The sequence below is a fragment of the Dendrobates tinctorius genome, unplaced genomic scaffold (assembly GCF_039654945.1).
Source record: "Dendrobates tinctorius isolate UK_male_01 unplaced genomic scaffold, ASM3965494v1 ptg000146l, whole genome shotgun sequence".
Classification (NCBI taxonomy): Eukaryota; Metazoa; Chordata; class Amphibia; order Anura; family Dendrobatidae; genus Dendrobates; species Dendrobates tinctorius.
The window spans coordinates 470,410-490,661 of record NW_027361813.1 but is presented as its reverse complement, the minus strand read 5'-3'; the positions used below and the strand labels follow the sequence as shown (position 1 = coordinate 490,661).

General features: G+C 47.2%; 1 protein-coding gene across 3 annotated transcripts in view; it reads right to left on the bottom strand.

Annotated features, from left to right (window-relative positions):
* LOC141049655 (integrin alpha-L-like) overlaps positions 1 to 20,252 on the bottom strand; it is a 224,562-nt gene that overhangs the window by 85,443 nt on the left and 118,867 nt on the right. For 2 of the 3 annotated variants that reach the window (XM_073546286.1, XM_073546288.1), the window contains exons 9-16: positions 14,943 to 15,087; positions 6,016 to 6,083; positions 2,416 to 2,536; positions 2,126 to 2,274; positions 1,912 to 2,049; positions 1,635 to 1,841; positions 598 to 719; positions 18 to 163 (exon numbers count right to left, since the gene is read on the bottom strand). In XM_073546286.1, the coding sequence (XP_073402387.1) occupies positions 18 to 163; positions 598 to 719; positions 1,635 to 1,841; positions 1,912 to 2,049; positions 2,126 to 2,274; positions 2,416 to 2,536; positions 6,016 to 6,083; positions 14,943 to 15,087 (1,096 nt within the window). The remainder of the gene's footprint in view (positions 1 to 17; positions 164 to 597; positions 720 to 1,634; positions 1,842 to 1,911; positions 2,050 to 2,125; positions 2,275 to 2,415; positions 2,537 to 6,015; positions 6,084 to 14,942; positions 15,088 to 20,252) is intronic. The other variant, XM_073546287.1, reaches the window with a different exon arrangement.

Below are 20,252 nucleotides of genomic sequence, written 5' to 3'. Positions count from 1 at the left end.
TCACATTTCTTTCTTGCCTGTATATTTGGAGGTCAGTATTTCGACATGCACACAGGCCTCTAGGGTCAGCATGTTGTCACAGCCACTCGCCTCCAGGCTGGAGAGAACTATGTTGGTCTGGTTGGTGACGAGGCTCAGACTCACGTTGAGTACCGGTTTGGATCTGTGCAGAGTAACATAAGATAGATCTGAATCCTAACCTCCAAATCTTCAGCACCCATGATAAGACCACACTCAGATCCATCATGACTATGGATCCCGAGGGTGCTCAGCTGTCTGGTGGGAGAAATTGTGAGATTTGTGGCCTGAGCCCAGATGAAGCTATAGAGAGTGCTCAGAGGCTACTGGACCTCACTATCATGTGCGCCATGCCAGGGACAGGTCTTCATTACCATGGACGCAGAACTCAGGTTTCCTTATATTAGTGTCACAAAAGGTGACATCATTGTACTGAAGCCCAGAGGAGCACAAAGGGAGTGAGTTACCCTGACCATCTTCCTCTAAGGTAGTGTAGGATCTCGCTGGGAATGCTGGACCCTGAACCCACAGTGACATCTATTTCTGACCTACTGTTTGAGCACAAAGACATCATACAACCTGTGCAAAGTCACATGACCCAGCGATCCTACAACCACATCGATTAGGCCATCCTCTGTCATGTCCAAGACTCCATGTAAGGACAGACCAAAGCCAAGGATCCCTGAAGGACTGAGCAGCCTCTGAAAAACAAGAGACAACTCAACATGGACTCTGTCTACCCTACTCAATAACGCTCACCTCCATCACCTCCAGGACCCTCCATCTCTAGTGTGTCACCTCTTAGAACCTCTGTCTCTTGTCCTTCACCTCCAGAACCCTCAGTCTCTCGTCCGTCACCTCCACAACCCTTTGCCTTTCGTTCGTCACCACAAGGACCCTCCATCTCTTGTCCATCACCCCCAGGACCCTCCGTCTCTTGTCTGTCACCTCCAGAACCCTTTGTCTCTCATCTGTCATCCCCAGGACCCTCAGTCACTCGTCCATCACTCCGAGGACCCTCAATCTCTCATCCGTCACCTTGAGGACCCTCAGTCTATTGTCCGTCACCCTGAGGACTCTGCATCTTTTGCATTTCACCTTCCATCTCTCATCCATCACCTTTGTGAACCTCCGTCTCTCGTACGTCACCTCCAGGACCATCAATCTCTCATCCCCTCAGTCTCTTGTCCATAACCTCCAGAACCCTCTGTCTCTTGTTCATCACCTCTAGGAGCCTCTTTCCAATTATCCTTAAGACTGTGTTGTGCCAGTTATCTCCATCACCGTCAGTCTCTCTTGCCCGTCACCTCCAGAACCCTCAGTCTCTCATCCATCACCTTTATGATCCTCTGGCTCTTGTCAGTCACCTCCATCTCTCGTTCATCCCCTCTATGACCCTCCATCTCTTGTCCGTCACCTATATGACTTTCTGCGTCACTTCTATGATCCTCCGTCTCTCGATCATCACCCTTTTGACTGTGCTGTGCCCGTCATCTCTAATCTTCAGTCTCTCTGTCCTCCGTCATCACTCTCATCCGGTTACTCTCGCTTCCCTGTCCTCTCCTGAGTGAAAATCCCTCTCTTGCTTCTAATTTCATGGTGCCATCTTGTATTACCTGACTGTAGGCCGCAAGAAGCAGTCCTGAATGTGTCCCTTTATATATATACACAGCTCCTTGTCCATCCATCTCATATGGGGCTCCCACAGCCACCTCAGTGAGGCCATCTCCATCCAAATCCCCAAGCGAGGAGACCGCAGCTCCAAACTGAGAATGAAGATGCCCGGGCTCCCCATGGAGCGTGACCACGCACTGCAGTTTCTGCTAAACAAACAGTCTGTTACTTATGAGGAATAACTCAGATGACATCTCACATTGCTCACATAGATCTCACCTCAACGAACCGACACACGGAGACTTGTCCAGACCATTTAAGCTCATAGTGATGAGGAGCAGAAATCAACACCAGGTCCGTCACACCGTCTTGGTCAATGTCTGAAACAGCCGTCTCTGCTCCAAAGTATGAACCAACCTACAAGAAGAAAGTCTTCTGATTAGAGGCCAACATCTCACACTGCGGCTGGCCATGCCGTCACCCAGAGTCTCACCTGTTCACCTTGTAAGGAATCCACCTTCTTCCATCTAAGTTCTCCAGAAACTTCCTGCAGAACAGTGACTAGTCCGACATACTGGAAGCGAGGAGAACCCACCACATACAGTGGTCCATTCCTAGTATGGAGCAGCTCCACAGAGTATCCTGTGGTGAATAACAAGCTGTTGGGTGACTGTGTCCGGAGGACCAGCGCTCTAGAACTGTGAGGCTTCTTCATTATACATACATACTGTACGTCAGTGATGAGGGAGGAGGCACATCATTAATTAAAGTAGCGTCACTCACCCAGGTAGCCATACTTCTCATCATCATTTCGGGACATGTAAGCGAGGCCTCCCTGCATGGAGACATTTAAGATTCCACCTGACCAATCGAATATCCCTGGATCCCCCAGAATGTCCTGTTCCTACAGGAACAAGCAATAGTTACAGATCAGTGGCTCTGAGATACTGAGAATCCACCAAGCTCCTCCCCAGCCCCAGTGTAATCCAAGTAGTAGTTCTCGCCCCAGTACAGGGGACAATGGGCTGAAGAAATGCATCCTCCCACAGACCAGATAACCAAAATCCTCTCATGATAAATCTCTTCACCCAAGGTCCACCTACACAAGAGGCAGAACCCCAGGAGCCTGACAAAACCTGGGTGTAGCACCGGGACCAAGGATAAAGGGTTCTGTGATATCCCCACATAATATAACATGCATCTGATGCTCACTAATAAGGGTTTCCTAGAAGTGGCCCCTTTACCGCCTCAATAATGACCCCCAACAGAGTAGTCCATGCACAATCTCAGTGATGGTCCCCAGGAGTAACACCTCTTATCTCTCGCCCCCATCAAGGCCTCCAGGAGCAGTTGCTCTAACTGCTCCCCAAGATGGTTCTCAGGAGTAATCCCTCTTACCTCTCGCCCCCATGATGGTCCCCAGGAGTAGACCCTCTTACCTCTCCATTGACGGTCTCAAGGAGTAGTCCCTCTTACCTCCCCATTGATGGTACCCAGGAGTAGTCCCTCTTACCTCCCCATTGATTGTCTCCAGGAGTAGCCCCTCTTACCTCCCCATTGATGGTACCCAGGAGTAGTCCCTCTTACCTCCCCACTGATGGTCCCCAGGAGTAGCACCTCCTATCCCTCGCCCCCATCAAGGCCTCCAGGAGCAGTTGCTCTAACTGCTCCCTAAGATGGTTCTCAGGAGTAATCCCTCTTACCTCTCGCCCCATGATGGTCCCCAGGAGAAGACCCTCTTACCTCTCCATTGATGGTCTCAAGGAGTAGTCCCTCTTACCTCCCCATTGATGGTACCCAGGAGTAGCCCCTCTTACCTCCCCATTGATGGTCTCCAGGAGTAGCCCCTCTTACCTCCCCATTGATGGTCTCCAGGAGTAGCCCCTCTTACCTCCCCATTGATGGTCTCCAGGAGTAGCCCCTCTTACCTCCCCATTGATGGTCTCCAGGAGTAGTCCCTCTTACCTCCCCATTGATTGTCTCCAGGAGTAGCCCCGCGTACCTCCCCATTGATGGTACCCAGGAGTAGTCCCTCTTACCTCTCCACTGATGGTCTCAAGGAGTAGTCCCTCTTACCTCTCACCTCCATGATGGTCCCCAGGAGTAGTCCCTCTTACCTCTCCATTGATGGTCTCAGGGAGTAGTCCCTCTTACCTCCCCATTGATGGTACCCAGGAGTAGCCCCTCTTATTTGACCATTGATGGTGCAAAGGAGTAGCCCCTCTTACCTCCCCATTGATGGTCTCAGGGAGTAGTCCCTCTTACCTCCCCATTGATGGTCTCCAGGAGAAGCCCCTCTTACCTCCCCATTGATGGTACCCAGGAGTAGTCCCTCTTACCTCTCCACTGATGGTCTCAAGGAGTAGTCCCTCTTACCTCTCACCTCCATGATGGTCCCCAGGAGTAGTCCCTCTTACCTCTCCATTGATGGTCTCAGGGAGTAGTCCCTCTTACCTCCCCATTGATTGTCTCCAGGAGTAGCCCCGCTTACCTCCCCATTGATGGTACCCAGGAGTAGTCCCTCTTACCTCTCCATTGATGGTCTCAGGGAGTAGTCCCTCTTACCTCCCCATTGATTGTCTCCAGGAGTAGCCCCTCTTACCTCCCCATTGATGGTCTCAGGGAGTAGTCCCTCTTACCTCCCCATTGATTGTCTCCAGGAGTAGCCCCGCTTACCTCCCCATTGATGGTACCCAGGAGTAGTCCCTCTTACCTCTCCACTGATGGTCTCAAGGAGTAGTCCCTCTTACCTCTCACCTCCATGATGGTCCCCAGGAGTAGTCCCTCTTACCTCTCCATTGATGGTCTCAGGGAGTAGTCCCTCTTACCTCCCCATTGATGGTACCCAGGAGTAGCCCCTCTTATTTGACCATTGATGGTGCCCAGGAGTAGCCCCTCTTACCTCTCCATTGATGGTCTCAGGGAGTAGTCCCTCTTACCTCCCCATTGATGGTCTCCAGGAGAAGCCCCTCTTACCTCCCCATTGATTGTCTGCAGGAGTAGTCCCTCTTACCTCCCCATTGTTGGTAAACATAAGTAGTCCCTCTTACCTCCCCATTGTTGGTACCCAGGAGTAGCCCCTCTTACTTCCCCATTGATTGCCTGCAGGAGTAGTCCCTCTTACCTCCCCATTGTTGGTACCCAGTAATAGTTCCTCTTACCTCCCCATTGATGGTCTCCAGGAGTAGTCCCTCTTACCTCCCCATTGTTGGTACCTAGGAGTAGTCCCTCTTACCTCCCCACTGATGGTCCCCAGGAGTAGTCCCTCTTACCTCCCCACTGATGGTCCCCAGGAGTAGTCCCTCTTACCTCCCCACTGATGGTCCCCAGGAGTAGTCCCTCTTACCTCCCATTGATGGTCTCCAGGAGTAGCCCCTCTTACCTCCCCATTGATGGTCTCAGGGAGTAGTCCCTCTTACCTCCCCATTGATTGTCTCCAGGAGTAGCCCCGCTTACCTCCCCATTGATGGTACCCAGGAGTAGTCCCTCTTACCTCTCCACTGATGGTCTCAAGGAGTAGTCCCTCTTACCTCTCACCTCCATGATGGTCCCCAGGAGTAGTCCCTCTTACCTCTCCATTGATGGTCTCAGGGAGTAGTCCCTCTTACCTCCCCATTGATGGTACCCAGGAGTAGCCCCTCTTATTTGACCATTGATGGTGCCCAGGAGTAGCCCCTCTTACCTCTCCATTGATGGTCTCAGGGAGTAGTCCCTCTAACCTCCCCATTGATGGTCTCCAGGAGAAGCCCCTCTTACCTCCCCATTGATTATCTGCAGGAGTAGTCCCTCTTACCTCCCCATTGTTGGTAAACATAAGTAGTCCCTCTTACCTCCCCATTGTTGGTACCCAGGAGTAGCCCCTCTTACCTCCCCATTGATTGCCTGCAGGAGTAGTCCCTCTTACCTCCCCATTGTTGGTACCCAGTAATAGTTCCTCTTACCTCCCCATTGATGGTCTCCAGGAGTAGTCCCTCTTACCTCCCCATTGTTGGTACCTACGAGTAGTCCCTCTTACCTCCCCACTGATGGTCCCCAGGAGTAGTCCCTCTTACCTCCCCACTGATGGTCCCCAGGAGTAGTCCCTCTTACCTCCCCACTGATGGTCCCCAGGAGTAGTCCCTCTTACCTCCCATTGATGGTCCCCAGGAGTAGTCCCTCTTACCTCCCCACTGATGGTCCCCAGGAGTAGTCCCTCTTACCTCCCATTGATGGTCCCCACGAGTAGCCCCTCTCAATCCTCCTCCCGATGATGGCCCCCAGGAGTAGTCCAACTTCCCCATTGACGGTCCCCAGGAGTAGCCCCTCTTACCCCTCCTCCCAATGATGGTTGCACAACGCCCGACACTGCACAACGTCTGACACTGCACAACGCCCGACACTTACCGCTGTGAGTACGGCACTCAGCCCCGCAGAAGACATCTCCTGAGTGAAGTTAGAGCCCTGCGCCACTCCTGAAAGAGGAAACCAAACCTGACGGATCCGATCATGACACACTTAGTAATACAGTATATGTAAACAGTAACTCCACCAGCAAAATAGTGAGTGCAGCTCTGGGGTATAATACAGGATGTAACTCAGGATCAGTAATGTAATGTGCGTACACAGTGACTGCACCAGCAGAATAGTGAGTGCAGCTCTGGGTTATAATACAGGATGTAACTCAGGATCAGTAATGTAATGTATGTACACAGTGACTGCACCAGCTAAAAAGTGAGTGCAGCTCTGGAGTATAATACAGGATGTAACTCAGGATCAGTAATGTATGTACACAGTGACTGCACCAGCAGAATAGTGAGTGCAGCTCTGGGGTATAATACAGGATGTAAGTCAGGATCAGTAATGTAATGTATGTACACAGTGACTGCACCAGCAGAATAGTGAGTGCAGCTCTGGGGTATAATACAGGATGTAAGTCAGGATCAGTAATGTAATGTGTGTACACAGTGACTGCACCAGCAGAATAGTGAGTGCAGCTCTGGGGTATAATACAGGATGTAACTCAGGATCAGTAATGTAATGTATGTACACAGTGACTGCACCAGCAGAATAGTGAGTGCAGCTCTGGAGTATAATACAGGATGTGACTCAGGATCAGTAATCTATGTACACAGTGAATACACCAGCAGAATAGTGAGTGCAGCACTGGGGTATAATACAGGATGTAACTCAGGATCAGTAATGTCATGTATGTACACAGGGACTGCACCAGCAGAATAGTGAGTGCAGCTCTGGAGTATAATACAGGATGTAACTCAGGATCACTAATGTATGTACACAGTGACTGCACCAGCAGAATAGTGAGTGCAGCTTTGGAGTATAATGCAGGATATAACTCAGGATCAGAAATGTAATGTATGTACACAGTGACTGCACCAGCAGAATAGTGAGTGCAGCTCTGGAGTATAATACAGGATGTAACTCAAGATCAGTAATGTAATGTACAGTATGTACACAGTGACTGCACCAGCAGAATAGTGAGTGCAGCTCTGGAGTATAATACAGGATGTAACTCAGGATCAGTAGTGTAATGTATGTACACAGTGACTGCACCAGCAGAATAGTGAGTGCAGCTCTGGAGTATAATACAGGATGTAACTCAGGATCAGTAATGTAATGTATGTACACAGTGACTGCACCAGCAGAATAGTGAGTGCAGCTCTGGAGTATAATACAGGATGTAACTCAGGATCAGTAATGTAATGTATGTACACAGTGACTGCACCAGCAGAATAGTGAGTGCAGCTCTGGAGTATAATACAGGATGTAACTCAGGATCAGTAATGTAATGTATGTACACAGTGACTGCACCAGCAGAATAGTGAGTGCAGCTCTGGAGTATAATACAGGATGTAACTCAGGATCAGTAATGTAATGTATGTACACAGTGACTGCACCAGCAGGATAGTGAGTGCAGCTCTGGGGTATAATACAGGAGGTAACTCAGGATCAGTAATGTAATGTATGTACACGGTGACTGCACCAGAAGAATAGTGAGTGCAGCTCTGGGGTATAATACAGGATGTAACTCAGGATCACTAATGTATGTACACAGTGACTGCACCAGCAGAATAGTGAATGCAGCTCTGGGGTATAATACAGGAGGTAACTCAGGATCAGTAATGTAATCTATGTACACAGTGACTGTACCAGGAGAATAGTGAGTGCAGCTCTGGGGTATAATACAGGATGTAACTCAGGATCAGTAATGTATGTACACAGTGACTGCTTCAGCAGAATAGTGAGTACAGCTCTGGGGTATAATACAGGATGTAACTCAGGATCAGTAATGTAAGGTATGTACACAGTGACTGCACCAGCAGAATAGTGAGTGCAGCTCTGGAGTATAATACAAGATGTGACTCAGGATCAGTAATGTAATGTATGTACACAGTGACTGCACCAGCAGAATAGTGAGTGCAGCTCTGGGGTATAATACAGGATGTAAATCAGGATCAGTAATGTAATGTATGTACACAGTGACTGTACCAGCAGAATAGTGAGTGCAGCTCTGGAGTATAATACAGGAGGTAACTCAGGATCAGTAATGTAATGTATGTACACAGTGACTGCACCAGCAGAATAGTGAGTGCAGCTCTGGGGTATAATACAGGATGTAAATCAGGATCAGTAATGTAATGTATGTACACAGTGACTGCACCAGCAGAATAGTGAGTGCAGCTCTGGAGTATAATACAGGATGTAACTCAGGATCAGTAATGTAATGTATGTACACAGTGACTGCACCAGCAGAATAGTGAGTGCAGCTCTGGAGTATAATACAGGATGTAACTCAGGATCAGTAATGTAATGTATGTACACAGTGACTGCACCAGCAGAATAGTGAGTGCAGCTCTGGAGTATAATACAGGATGTAACTCAGGATCAGTAATGTAATGTATGTACACAGTGACTGCACCAGCAGGATAGTGAGTGCAGCTCTGGGGTATAATACAGGAGGTAACTCAGGATCAGTAATGTAATGTATGTACACGGTGACTGCACCAGAAGAATAGTGAGTGCAGCTCTGGGGTATAATACAGGATGTAACTCAGGATCACTAATGTATGTACACAGTGACTGCACCAGCAGAATAGTGAATGCAGCTCTGGGGTATAATACAGGAGGTAACTCAGGATCAGTAATGTAATCTATGTACACAGTGACTGTACCAGGAGAATAGTGAGTGCAGCTCTGGGGTATAATACAGGATGTAACTCAGGATCAGTAATGTATGTACACAGTGACTGCTTCAGCAGAATAGTGAGTGCAGCTCTGGGGTATAATACAGGATGTAACTCAGGATCAGTAATGTAAGGTATGTACACAGTGACTGCACCAGCAGAATAGTGAGTGCAGCTCTGGAGTATAATACAAGATGTGACTCAGGATCAGTAATGTAATGTATGTACACAGTGACTGCACCAGCAGAATAGTGAGTGCAGCTCTGGGGTATAATACAGGATGTAAATCAGGATCAGTAATGTAATGTATGTACACAGTGACTGTACCAGCAGAATAGTGAGTGCAGCTCTGGAGTATAATACAGGAGGTAACTCAAGATCAGTAATGTAATGTATGTACACAGTGACTGCACCAGCAGAATAGTGAGTGCAGCTCTGGGGTATAATACAGGATGTAAATCAGGATCAGTAATGTAATGTATGTACACAGTGACTGCACCAGCAGAATAGTGAGTGCAGCTCTGGGGTATAATACAGGAGGTAACTCAGGATCAGTAATGTAATGTATGCACACAGTGACTGCACCAACAGAATAGTGAGTGCAGCTCTGGGGTATAATACAGGATGTAACTCAGGATCAGTATTGTAATGTATGTACACAGTGACTGCACCAGCAGAATAGTGAGTGCAGCTCTGGGGTATAATACAGGATGTAACTCAGGATCAGTAATGTAATGTATGCACACAGTGACTGCACCAACAGAATAGTGAGTGCAGCTCTGGGGTATAATACAGGATGTAACTCAGGATCAGTAATGTAATGTATGTAAACAGTGACTACACCAGCGGAATAGTGAGTGCAGCTCTGGAGTATAATACAGGATGTAACTCAGGATCAGTAATGTAATGTATGTACACAGTGACTCCACCAGCAGAATAGTGAGTGCAGCTCTGGGGTATAATACAGGATGTAACTCAGGATCAGTAATGTAATGTATGCACACAGTGACTGCACCAGCAGAATAGTGAGTGCAGCTCTGGGGTATAATACAGGATGTAACTCAGGATCCGTAATGTAATGTGTGTACACGGTGACTGCACCAGAAGAATAGTGAGTGCAGCTCTGGGGTATAATACAGGATGTAACTCAGGATCAGTAATGTAATGTATGTACACAGTGACTGCACCAGCAGAATAGTGAGTGCAGCTCTGGGGTATAATACAGGAGGTAACTCAGGATCCGTAATGTAATGTATGTACACGGTGACTGCACCAGAAGAATAGTGAGTGCAGCTCTGGGGTATAATACAGGAGGTAACTCAGGATCAGTAATGTAATGTATGTACACAGTGACTGCACCAGCAGAATAGTGAGTGCAGCTCTGGAGTATAATACAGGATGTAACTCAAGATCAGTAATGTAATGTACAGTATGTACACAGTGACTGCACCAGCAGAATAGTGAGTGCAGCTCTGGAGTATAATACAGGATGTAACTCAGGATCAGTAGTGTAATGTATGTACACAGTGACTGCACCAGCAGAATAGTGAGTGCAGCTCTGGAGTATAATACAGGATGTAACTCAGGATCAGTAATGTAATGTATGTACACAGTGACTGCACCAGCAGAATAGTGAGTGCAGCTCTGGAGTATAATACAGGATGTAACTCAGGATCAGTAATGTAATGTATGTACACAGTGACTGCACCAGCAGAATAGTGAGTGCAGCTCTGGAGTATAATACAGGATGTAACTCAGGATCAGTAATGTAATGTATGTACACAGTGACTGCACCAGCAGAATAGTGAGTGCATCTCTGGAGTATAATACAGGATGTAACTCAGGATCAGTAATGTAATGTATGTACACAGTGACTGCACCAGCAGGATAGTGAGTGCAGCTCTGGGGTATAATACAGGAGGTAACTCAGGATCAGTAATGTAATGTATGTACACGGTGACTGCACCAGAAGAATAGTGAGTGCAGCTCTGGGGTATAATACAGGATGTAACTCAGGATCACTAATGTATGTACACAGTGACTGCACCAGCAGAATAGTGAATGCAGCTCTGGGGTATAATACAGGAGGTAACTCAGGATCAGTAATGTAATCTATGTACACAGTGACTGTACCAGGAGAATAGTGAGTGCAGCTCTGGGGTATAATACAGGATGTAACTCAGGATCAGTAATGTATGTACACAGTGACTGCTTCAGCAGAATAGTGAGTACAGCTCTGGGGTATAATACAGGATGTAACTCAGGATCAGTAATGTAAGGTATGTACACAGTGACTGCACCAGCAGAATAGTGAGTGCAGCTCTGGAGTATAATACAAGATGTGACTCAGGATCAGTAATGTAATGTATGTACACAGTGACTGCACCAGCAGAATAGTGAGTGCAGCTCTGGGGTATAATACAGGATGTAAATCAGGATCAGTAATGTAATGTATGTACACAGTGACTGTACCAGCAGAATAGTGAGTGCAGCTCTGGAGTATAATACAGGAGGTAACTCAGGATCAGTAATGTAATGTATGTACACAGTGACTGCACCAGCAGAATAGTGAGTGCAGCTCTGGGGTATAATACAGGATGTAAATCAGGATCAGTAATGTAATGTATGTACACAGTGACTGCACCAGCAGAATAGTGAGTGCAGCTCTGGAGTATAATACAGGATGTAACTCAGGATCAGTAATGTAATGTATGTACACAGTGACTGCACCAGCAGAATAGTGAGTGCAGCTCTGGAGTATAATACAGGATGTAACTCAGGATCAGTAATGTAATGTATGTACACAGTGACTGCACCAGCAGAATAGTGAGTGCAGCTCTGGAGTATAATACAGGATGTAACTCAGGATCAGTAATGTAATGTATGTACACAGTGACTGCACCAGCAGGATAGTGAGTGCAGCTCTGGGGTATAATACAGGAGGTAACTCAGGATCAGTAATGTAATGTATGTACACGGTGACTGCACCAGAAGAATAGTGAGTGCAGCTCTGGGGTATAATACAGGATGTAACTCAGGATCACTAATGTATGTACACAGTGACTGCACCAGCAGAATAGTGAATGCAGCTCTGGGGTATAATACAGGAGGTAACTCAGGATCAGTAATGTAATCTATGTACACAGTGACTGTACCAGGAGAATAGTGAGTGCAGCTCTGGGGTATAATACAGGATGTAACTCAGGATCAGTAATGTATGTACACAGTGACTGCTTCAGCAGAATAGTGAGTGCAGCTCTGGGGTATAATACAGGATGTAACTCAGGATCAGTAATGTAAGGTATGTACACAGTGACTGCACCAGCAGAATAGTGAGTGCAGCTCTGGAGTATAATACAAGATGTGACTCAGGATCAGTAATGTAATGTATGTACACAGTGACTGCACCAGCAGAATAGTGAGTGCAGCTCTGGGGTATAATACAGGATGTAAATCAGGATCAGTAATGTAATGTATGTACACAGTGACTGTACCAGCAGAATAGTGAGTGCAGCTCTGGAGTATAATACAGGAGGTAACTCAGGATCAGTAATGTAATGTATGTACACAGTGACTGCACCAGCAGAATAGTGAGTGCAGCTCTGGGGTATAATACAGGATGTAAATCAGGATCAGTAATGTAATGTATGTACACAGTGACTGCACCAGCAGAATAGTGAGTGCAGCTCTGGGGTATAATACAGGAGGTAACTCAGGATCAGTAATGTAATGTATGCACACAGTGACTGCACCAACAGAATAGTGAGTGCAGCTCTGGGGTATAATACAGGATGTAACTCAGGATCAGTATTGTAATGTATGTACACAGTGACTGCACCAGCAGAATAGTGAGTGCAGCTCTGGGGTATAATACAGGATGTAACTCAGGATCAGTAATGTAATGTATGCACACAGTGACTGCACCAACAGAATAGTGAGTGCAGCTCTGGGGTATAATACAGGATGTAACTCAGGATCAGTAATGTAATGTATGTACACAGTGACTACACCAGCGGAATAGTGAGTGCAGCTCTGGAGTATAATACAGGATGTAACTCAGGATCAGTAATGTAATGTATGTACACAGTGACTCCACCAGCAGAATAGTGAGTGCAGCTCTGGGGTATAATACAGGATGTAACTCAGGATCAGTAATGTAATGTATGCACACAGTGACTGCACCAGCAGAATAGTGAGTGCAGCTCTGGGGTATAATACAGGATGTAACTCAGGATCCGTAATGTAATGTGTGTACACGGTGACTGCACCAGAAGAATAGTGAGTGCAGCTCTGGGGTATAATACAGGATGTAACTCAGGATCAGTAATGTAATGTATGTACACAGTGACTGCACCAGCAGAATAGTGAGTGCAGCTCTGGGGTATAATACAGGAGGTAACTCAGGATCCGTAATGTAATGTATGTACACGGTGACTGCACCAGAAGAATAGTGAGTGCAGCTCTGGGGTATAATACAGGAGGTAACTCAGGATCAGTAATGTAATGTATGTACACAGTGACTGCACCAGCAGAATAGTGAGTGCAGCTCTGGGGTATAATACAGGATGTAACTCAGGATCAGTAATGTAATGTATGTACACAGTGACTGCACCAGCAGAACAGTGAGTGCAGCTCTGGGGTATTATACAGGAGGTAACTCAGGATCCGTAATGTAATGTATGTACACAGTGACTGCACCAGCAGAATAGTGAGTGCAGCTCTGGGGTATTATACAGGAGGTAACTCAGGATCAGTAATGTAATGTATGTACACAGTGACTGCACCAGCAGAATAGTGAGTGCAGCTCTGGAGTATAAATACAGGATGTAACTCAGGATCAGTAATGTAATGTATGTACACAGTGACTGCACCAGCAGAATAATGAGTGCAGCTCTGGGGTATAATACAGGAGGTAACTCAGGATCCGTAATGTAATGTATGTACACGGTGACTGCACCAGAAGAATAGTGAGTGCAGCTCTGGGGTATAATACAGGAGGTAACTCAGGATCCGTAATGTAACGTATGTACACGGTGACTGCACCAGAAGAATACTGAGTGCAGCTCTGGGGTATAATACAGGATGTAACTCAGGATCAGTAATGTAATGTATGTACACAGTGACTGCACCAGCAGAATAGTGAGTGCAGCTCTGGGGTATAATACAGGATGTAACTCAGGATCAGTAATGTAATGTATGTACACGGTGACTGCACCAGAAGAATAGTGAGTGCAGCTCTGGGGTATAATACAGGAGGTAACTCAGGATCCGTAATGTAATGTATGTACACGGTGACTGCACCAGAAGAATACTGAGTGCAGCTCTGGGGTATAATACAGGATGTAACTCAGGATCAGTAATGTAATGTATGTACACAGTGACTGCACCAGCAGAATAGTGAGTGCAGCTCTGGAATATAATACAGGATGTAACTCAGGATCAGTAATGTAATGTATGTACACAGTGACTGCACCAGCAGAATAGTGAGTGCAGCTCTGGGGTATAATACAGGCTGTAACTCAGGATCAGCAATGTAATGTATGTACACAGTGACTGCACCAGCAGAATAGTGAGTGCAGCTCTGGGGTATAATACAGGATGTAACTCAGGATCAGTAATGTAGTGTATGTGCACAGTGACTGCACCAGCAGAATAGTGAGTGCAGCTCTGGAGTATAATACAGGAGGTAACTCAGGATCAGTAATGTAATGTATGTACACAGTGACTGCACCAGCAGAATAGTGAGTGCAGCTCTGGAGTATAATACAGGAGGTAACTCAGGATCAGTAATGTAATGTATGTACACAGTGACTGCACCAGCAGAATAGTGAGTGCAGCTCTGGAGTATAATACAGGAGGTAACTCAGGATCAGTAATGTAATGTATGTACACAGTGACTGCACCAGCAGAATAGTGAGTGCAGCTCTGGAGTATAATACAGGAGGTAACTCAGGATCAGTAATATAATGTATGTACACAGTGACTGCACCAGCAGAATAGTGAGTGCAGCTCTGGAGTATAATACAGGATCAGTAATGTAATGTATGTACACAGTGACTGCATATTTTCTATTTATTATTTCTGCATGTAAGTGAATATGAAGATCAGTATAATCATGCTGAGTCTCACCTTCAATTGCGAGGATCTTGCTTTGCAGCTCATTAAAGAAGCCCACCAGTCTAGAATAATCTGTTAGGACTTCTGTGTGCTTATCTGTTGGATAAGAAGCCAGTTTGGCTATTTTGTCTCTTAAGCTTATGAAGTTTTTTCCTACCTGTTAAAAAAATAAATTTGTACATGGCATTTGTAAAACTGTAGAAAGCATTGACTTTAATTTGTTTGTCTACAGAGGAAAGAATAGACAACAGAAGATAGCCCTGAGAGGGCGTCATGGATGATAAGTGGAGGACAGAAGATAGCCCTGAGAGGGCATCATGGATGATAAGTGGAGGACAGAAGATAGCCCTGAGAGGGCATCATGGATGATAAGTGGAGGACAGAAGATAATCATGAGATGGCGTCATGGATGATAAGTGGAGGACAGAAGATAGCCCTGAGAGGGCATCATGGATGATAAGTTGAAGACAGAAGATAGCCCCGAGATGGCGTCATAGATGATAAGTGGAAGACAGAAGATAGCCCCGAGATGGCATCATGGATGATAAGTGGAGGACAGAAGATAGCCCTGAGAGGGCATCATGGATGATAAGTGGAGGACAGAAGATAGCCCTGAGATGGCGTCATGGATGATAAGTGGAGGACAGAAGATAGCCCCGAGATGGCGTCATAGATGATAAGTGGAAGACAGAAGATAGCCCCGAGATGGCGTCATGGATGATAAGTGGAGGACAGAAGATAGCCCTGAGAGGGCATCATGGATGATAAGTGGAGGACAGAAGATAGCCCTGAGATGGCGTCATGGATGATAAGTGGAGGACAGAAGATAGCCCCGAGATGGCGTCATAGATGATAAGTGGAAGACAGAAGATAGCCCCGAGATGGCGTCATGGATGATAAGTGGAGGACAGAAGATAGCCCTGAGATGGCGTCATGGATGATAAGTGGAGGACAGAAGATAGCCCTGAGATGGCGTCATGGATGATAAGTGGAGGACAGAAGATAGCCCTGAGAGGGCGTCATGGATGATAAGTGGAGGACAGAAGATAGCCCTGAGAGGGCGTCATGGATAATAAGTGGAGGACAGAAGATAGCCCCGAGATGGCGTCATGGATGATAAGTGGAAGACAGAAGATAGCCCTGAGATGGCATCATGGATGATAAGTGGAGGACAGAAGATAGCCCTGAGATGGCGTCATGGATAAGTGGAGGACAGAAGATATCATCCATGACGCCATCTCAGGGCTAAGTGGAGGACAGAAGATAGCCCCGAGATGGCGTCATGGATAAGTGGAGGACAGAAGATATCATCCATGACGCCATCTCAGGGCTAAGTGGACAGAAGATAGCCCCGAGATGGCGTCATGGATAAGTGGAGGACAGAACATAGTCCCGAGATGGCGTCATGGATGATAAGTGGAGGAGAGAAGATAGCCCTGAGATAGCGTCATGGATGATAAGTGGAGGACAGAAGATAACCCTGAGATGGCGTCATGGATGATAAGTGGAGGACAGAAGATAGCCCCAAGATGGCGTCATGGATGATAAGTGGAGGACAAAAGATAGCCCTGAAATGGCGTCATGGATGATAAGTGGAGGACAGAAGATAGCCCTGAAATGGCGTCATGGATGATAAGTGGAGGACAAAAGATAGCCCTGAGAGGGCATCATGGATGATAAGTGGAGGACAGAAGATAGCCCTAAGATGGCGTCATGGATGATAAGTGGAGGACAGAATATAGCCCCGAGATGGCGTCATGGATAAGTGGAGGACAGAAGATAGCCCTGAGATGGCGTCATGGATGATAAGTGGACAGAAGATAGCTCTGAGATGGCGTCATGGATGATAAGTGGAGGACCGAAGATAACCCTGAGATGGCGTCATGGATAAGTGGAGGAGAGAAGATAGCCCTGAGATGGCGTCATGGATGATCAGTGGATGACAGAAGATAACCCTGAGATGGCGTCATGGATTATAAGTGGAGGACAGAAGATAGCCCTGAGATGGCGTTATGGATGATAAGTGGAGGACAGAAGATAGCCCTGAGATGGCATCATGGATGATAAGTGGAGGACAGAAGATAACCCTGAGATGGCGTCATGGATAAGTGGAGGAGAAAAGATAGCCCTGAGATGGTGTCATGGATGATAAGTGGATGACAGAAGATAACCCTGAGATGGCGTCATGGATGATAAGTGGAGGACAGAAGATAGCCCTGAGATGGTGTCATGGATGATAAGTGGAGGACAGAAGATAGCCCTGAGATGGCATCATGGATGATAAGTGGAGGACAGAAGATAGCCCTGAGATGGCGTCATGGATAAGTGGAGGACAGAAGATATCATCCATGACGCCATCTCAGGGCTAAGTGGAGGACAGAAGATAGCCCCGAGATGGCGTCATGGATAAGTGGAGGACAGAAGATATCATCCATGACGCCATCTCAGGGCTAAGTGGACAGAAGATAGCCCCGAGATGGCGTCATGGATAAGTGGAGGACAGAAGATAGCCCTGAGATGGCGTCATGGATGATAAGTGGAGGACAGAAGATAGCCCCAAGATGGCGTCATGATAAGTGGAGGACAGAAGATAGCCCTGAGAGGGCATCATGGATGATAAGTGGAGGACAGAAGATAGCCCTGAGATGGCGTCATGGATGATAAGTGGAGGACAGAAGATAGCCCCGAGATGGCGTCATGGATAAGTGGAGGACAGAAGATAGCCCTGAGATGGCATCATGGATGATAAGTGGACAGAAGATAGCTCTGAGATGGCGTCATGGATGATAAGTGGAGGACCGAAGATAACCCTGAGATGGCGTCATGGATAAGTGGAGGAGAGAAGATAGCCCTGAGATGGCGTCATGGATGATAAGTGGATGACAGAAGATAACCCTGAGATGGCGTCATGGATGATAAGTGGAGGACAGAAGATAGCCCTGAGATGGCGTTATGGATGATAAGTGGAGGACAGAAGATAGCCCTGAGATGGCGTCATGGATGATAAGTGGAGGACAGAAGAAAACCCTGAGATGGCGTCATGGATGAGGAGTGGAAGACAGAAGATAACCCTGAGATGGCGTCATGGATGAGGAGTGGAGGACAGAAGATAGCCCCGAGATGGCGTCATGGATGATAAGTGGAGGACAGAAGATAGCTCTGAGATGGCGTCATGGATGATAAGTGGAGGAGAGAAGATAGCCCTGAGATGGCGTCATGGATGATAAGTGGAGGACAGAAGATAGCCCTGAGATGGCGTCATGGATGATCAGTGGAAGACAGAAGATAGCCCCGAGATGGTGTCATGGATGATAAGTGGAGGACAGAAGATAGCCCTGAGATGGCGTCATGGATGATAAGTGGAGGACAGAAGATAGCCCTGAGATGGCGTCATGGATGATAAGTGGAGGACAGAAGATAGCCCTGAGAGGGCATCATGGATGATAAGTGGAGGACAGAAGATAGCCCTGAGATGGCGTCATGGATGATAAGTGGAGGACAGAAGATAGCCCCGAGATGGCGTCATGGATAAGTGGAGGACAGAAGATAGCCCTGAGATGGCGTCATGGATGATAAGTGGACAGAAAATATCCCCGAGATGGCGTCATGGATAAGTGGAAGACAGAAGACAGCCCTGAGATGGCGTCATGGATGATAAGTGGAGGACAGAACATAGTCCCGAGATGGCGTCATGGATGAAAAGTGGAGGACAGAAGATAACCCTGAGATGGCGTCATGGATGAAAAGTGGAGGACAGAAGATAGCCCCAAGATGGCGTCATGATAAGTGGAGGACAGAAGATAGCCCTGAGATGGCGTCATGGATGATAAGTGGAGGACAGAAGATAGCCCTGAGAGGGCATCATGGATGATAAGTGGAGGACAGAAGATAGCCCTGAGATGGCATCATGGATGATAAGTGGAGGACAGAAGATAGCCCCGAGATGGCGTCATGGATAAGTGGAGGACAGAAGATAGCACTGAGATGGCGTCATGGATGATAAGTGGACAGAAGATAGCTCTGAGATGGCGTCATGGATGATAAGTGGAGGACAGAACATAGTCCCGAGATGGCGTCATGGATGATAAGTGGAGGACCGAAGATAACCCTGAGATGGCGTCATGGATAAGTGGAGGAGAGAAGATAGCCCTGAGATGGCGTCATGGATGATAAGTGGATGACAGAAGATAACCCTGAGATGGCGTCATGGATGATAAGTGGAGGACAGAAGATAGCCCTGAGATGGCGTTATGGATGATAAGTGGAGGACAGAAGATAGCCCTGAGATGGCGTCATGGATGATAAGTGGAGGACAGAAGATAACCCTGAGATGGCGTCATGGATGAGGAGTGGAGGACAGAAGATAACCCTGAGATGGCGTCATGGATGAGGAGTGGAGGACAGAAGATAACCCTGAGATGGCGTCATGGATGAGGAGTGGAGGACAGAAGATAGCCCCGAGATGGCGTCATGGATGATAAGTGGAGGACAGAAGATAGCTCTGAGATGGCGTCATGGATGATAAGTGGAGGACCGAAGATAACCCTGAGATGGCGTCATGGATGATAAGTGGAGGACAGAAGATATCATCCATGATGCCATCTCAGGGCTAAGTGGAGGACAGAAGATAACCCTGAGATGGCGTCATGGATGATAAGTGGAGGACAGAAGATAGCCCTGAGATGGCGTTATGGATGATAAGTGGAGGACAGAAGATAGCCCTGAGATGGCGTCATGGATGATAAGTGGAGGACAGAAGATAACCCTGAGATGGCGTCATGGATGAGGAGTGGAGGACAGAAGATAACCCTGAGATGGCGTCATGGATGAGGAGTGGAGGACAGAAGATAGCCCCGAGATGGCGTCATGGACGATAAGTGGAGGACAGAAGATAGCTCTGAGATGGCGTCATGGATGATAAGTGGAGGACCGAAGATAACCCTGAGATGGCGTCATGGATGATAAGTGGAGGACAGAAGATATCATCCATGATGCCATCTCAGGGCTAAGTGGAGGACAGAAGATAACCCTGAGATGGCGTCATGGATGATAAGTGGAGGACAGAAGATAGCCCTGAGATGGCGTTATGGATGATAAGTGGAGGACAGAAGATAGCCCTGAGATGGCGTCATGGATGATAAGTGGAGGACAGAAGATAACCCTGAGATGGCGTCATGGATGAGGAGTGGAGGACAGAAGATAACCCTGAGATGGCGTCATGGATGAGGAGTGGAGGACAGAAGATAGCCCCGAGATGGCGTCATGGACGATAAGTGGAGGACAGAAGATAGCTCTGAGATGGCGTCATGGATGATAAGTGGA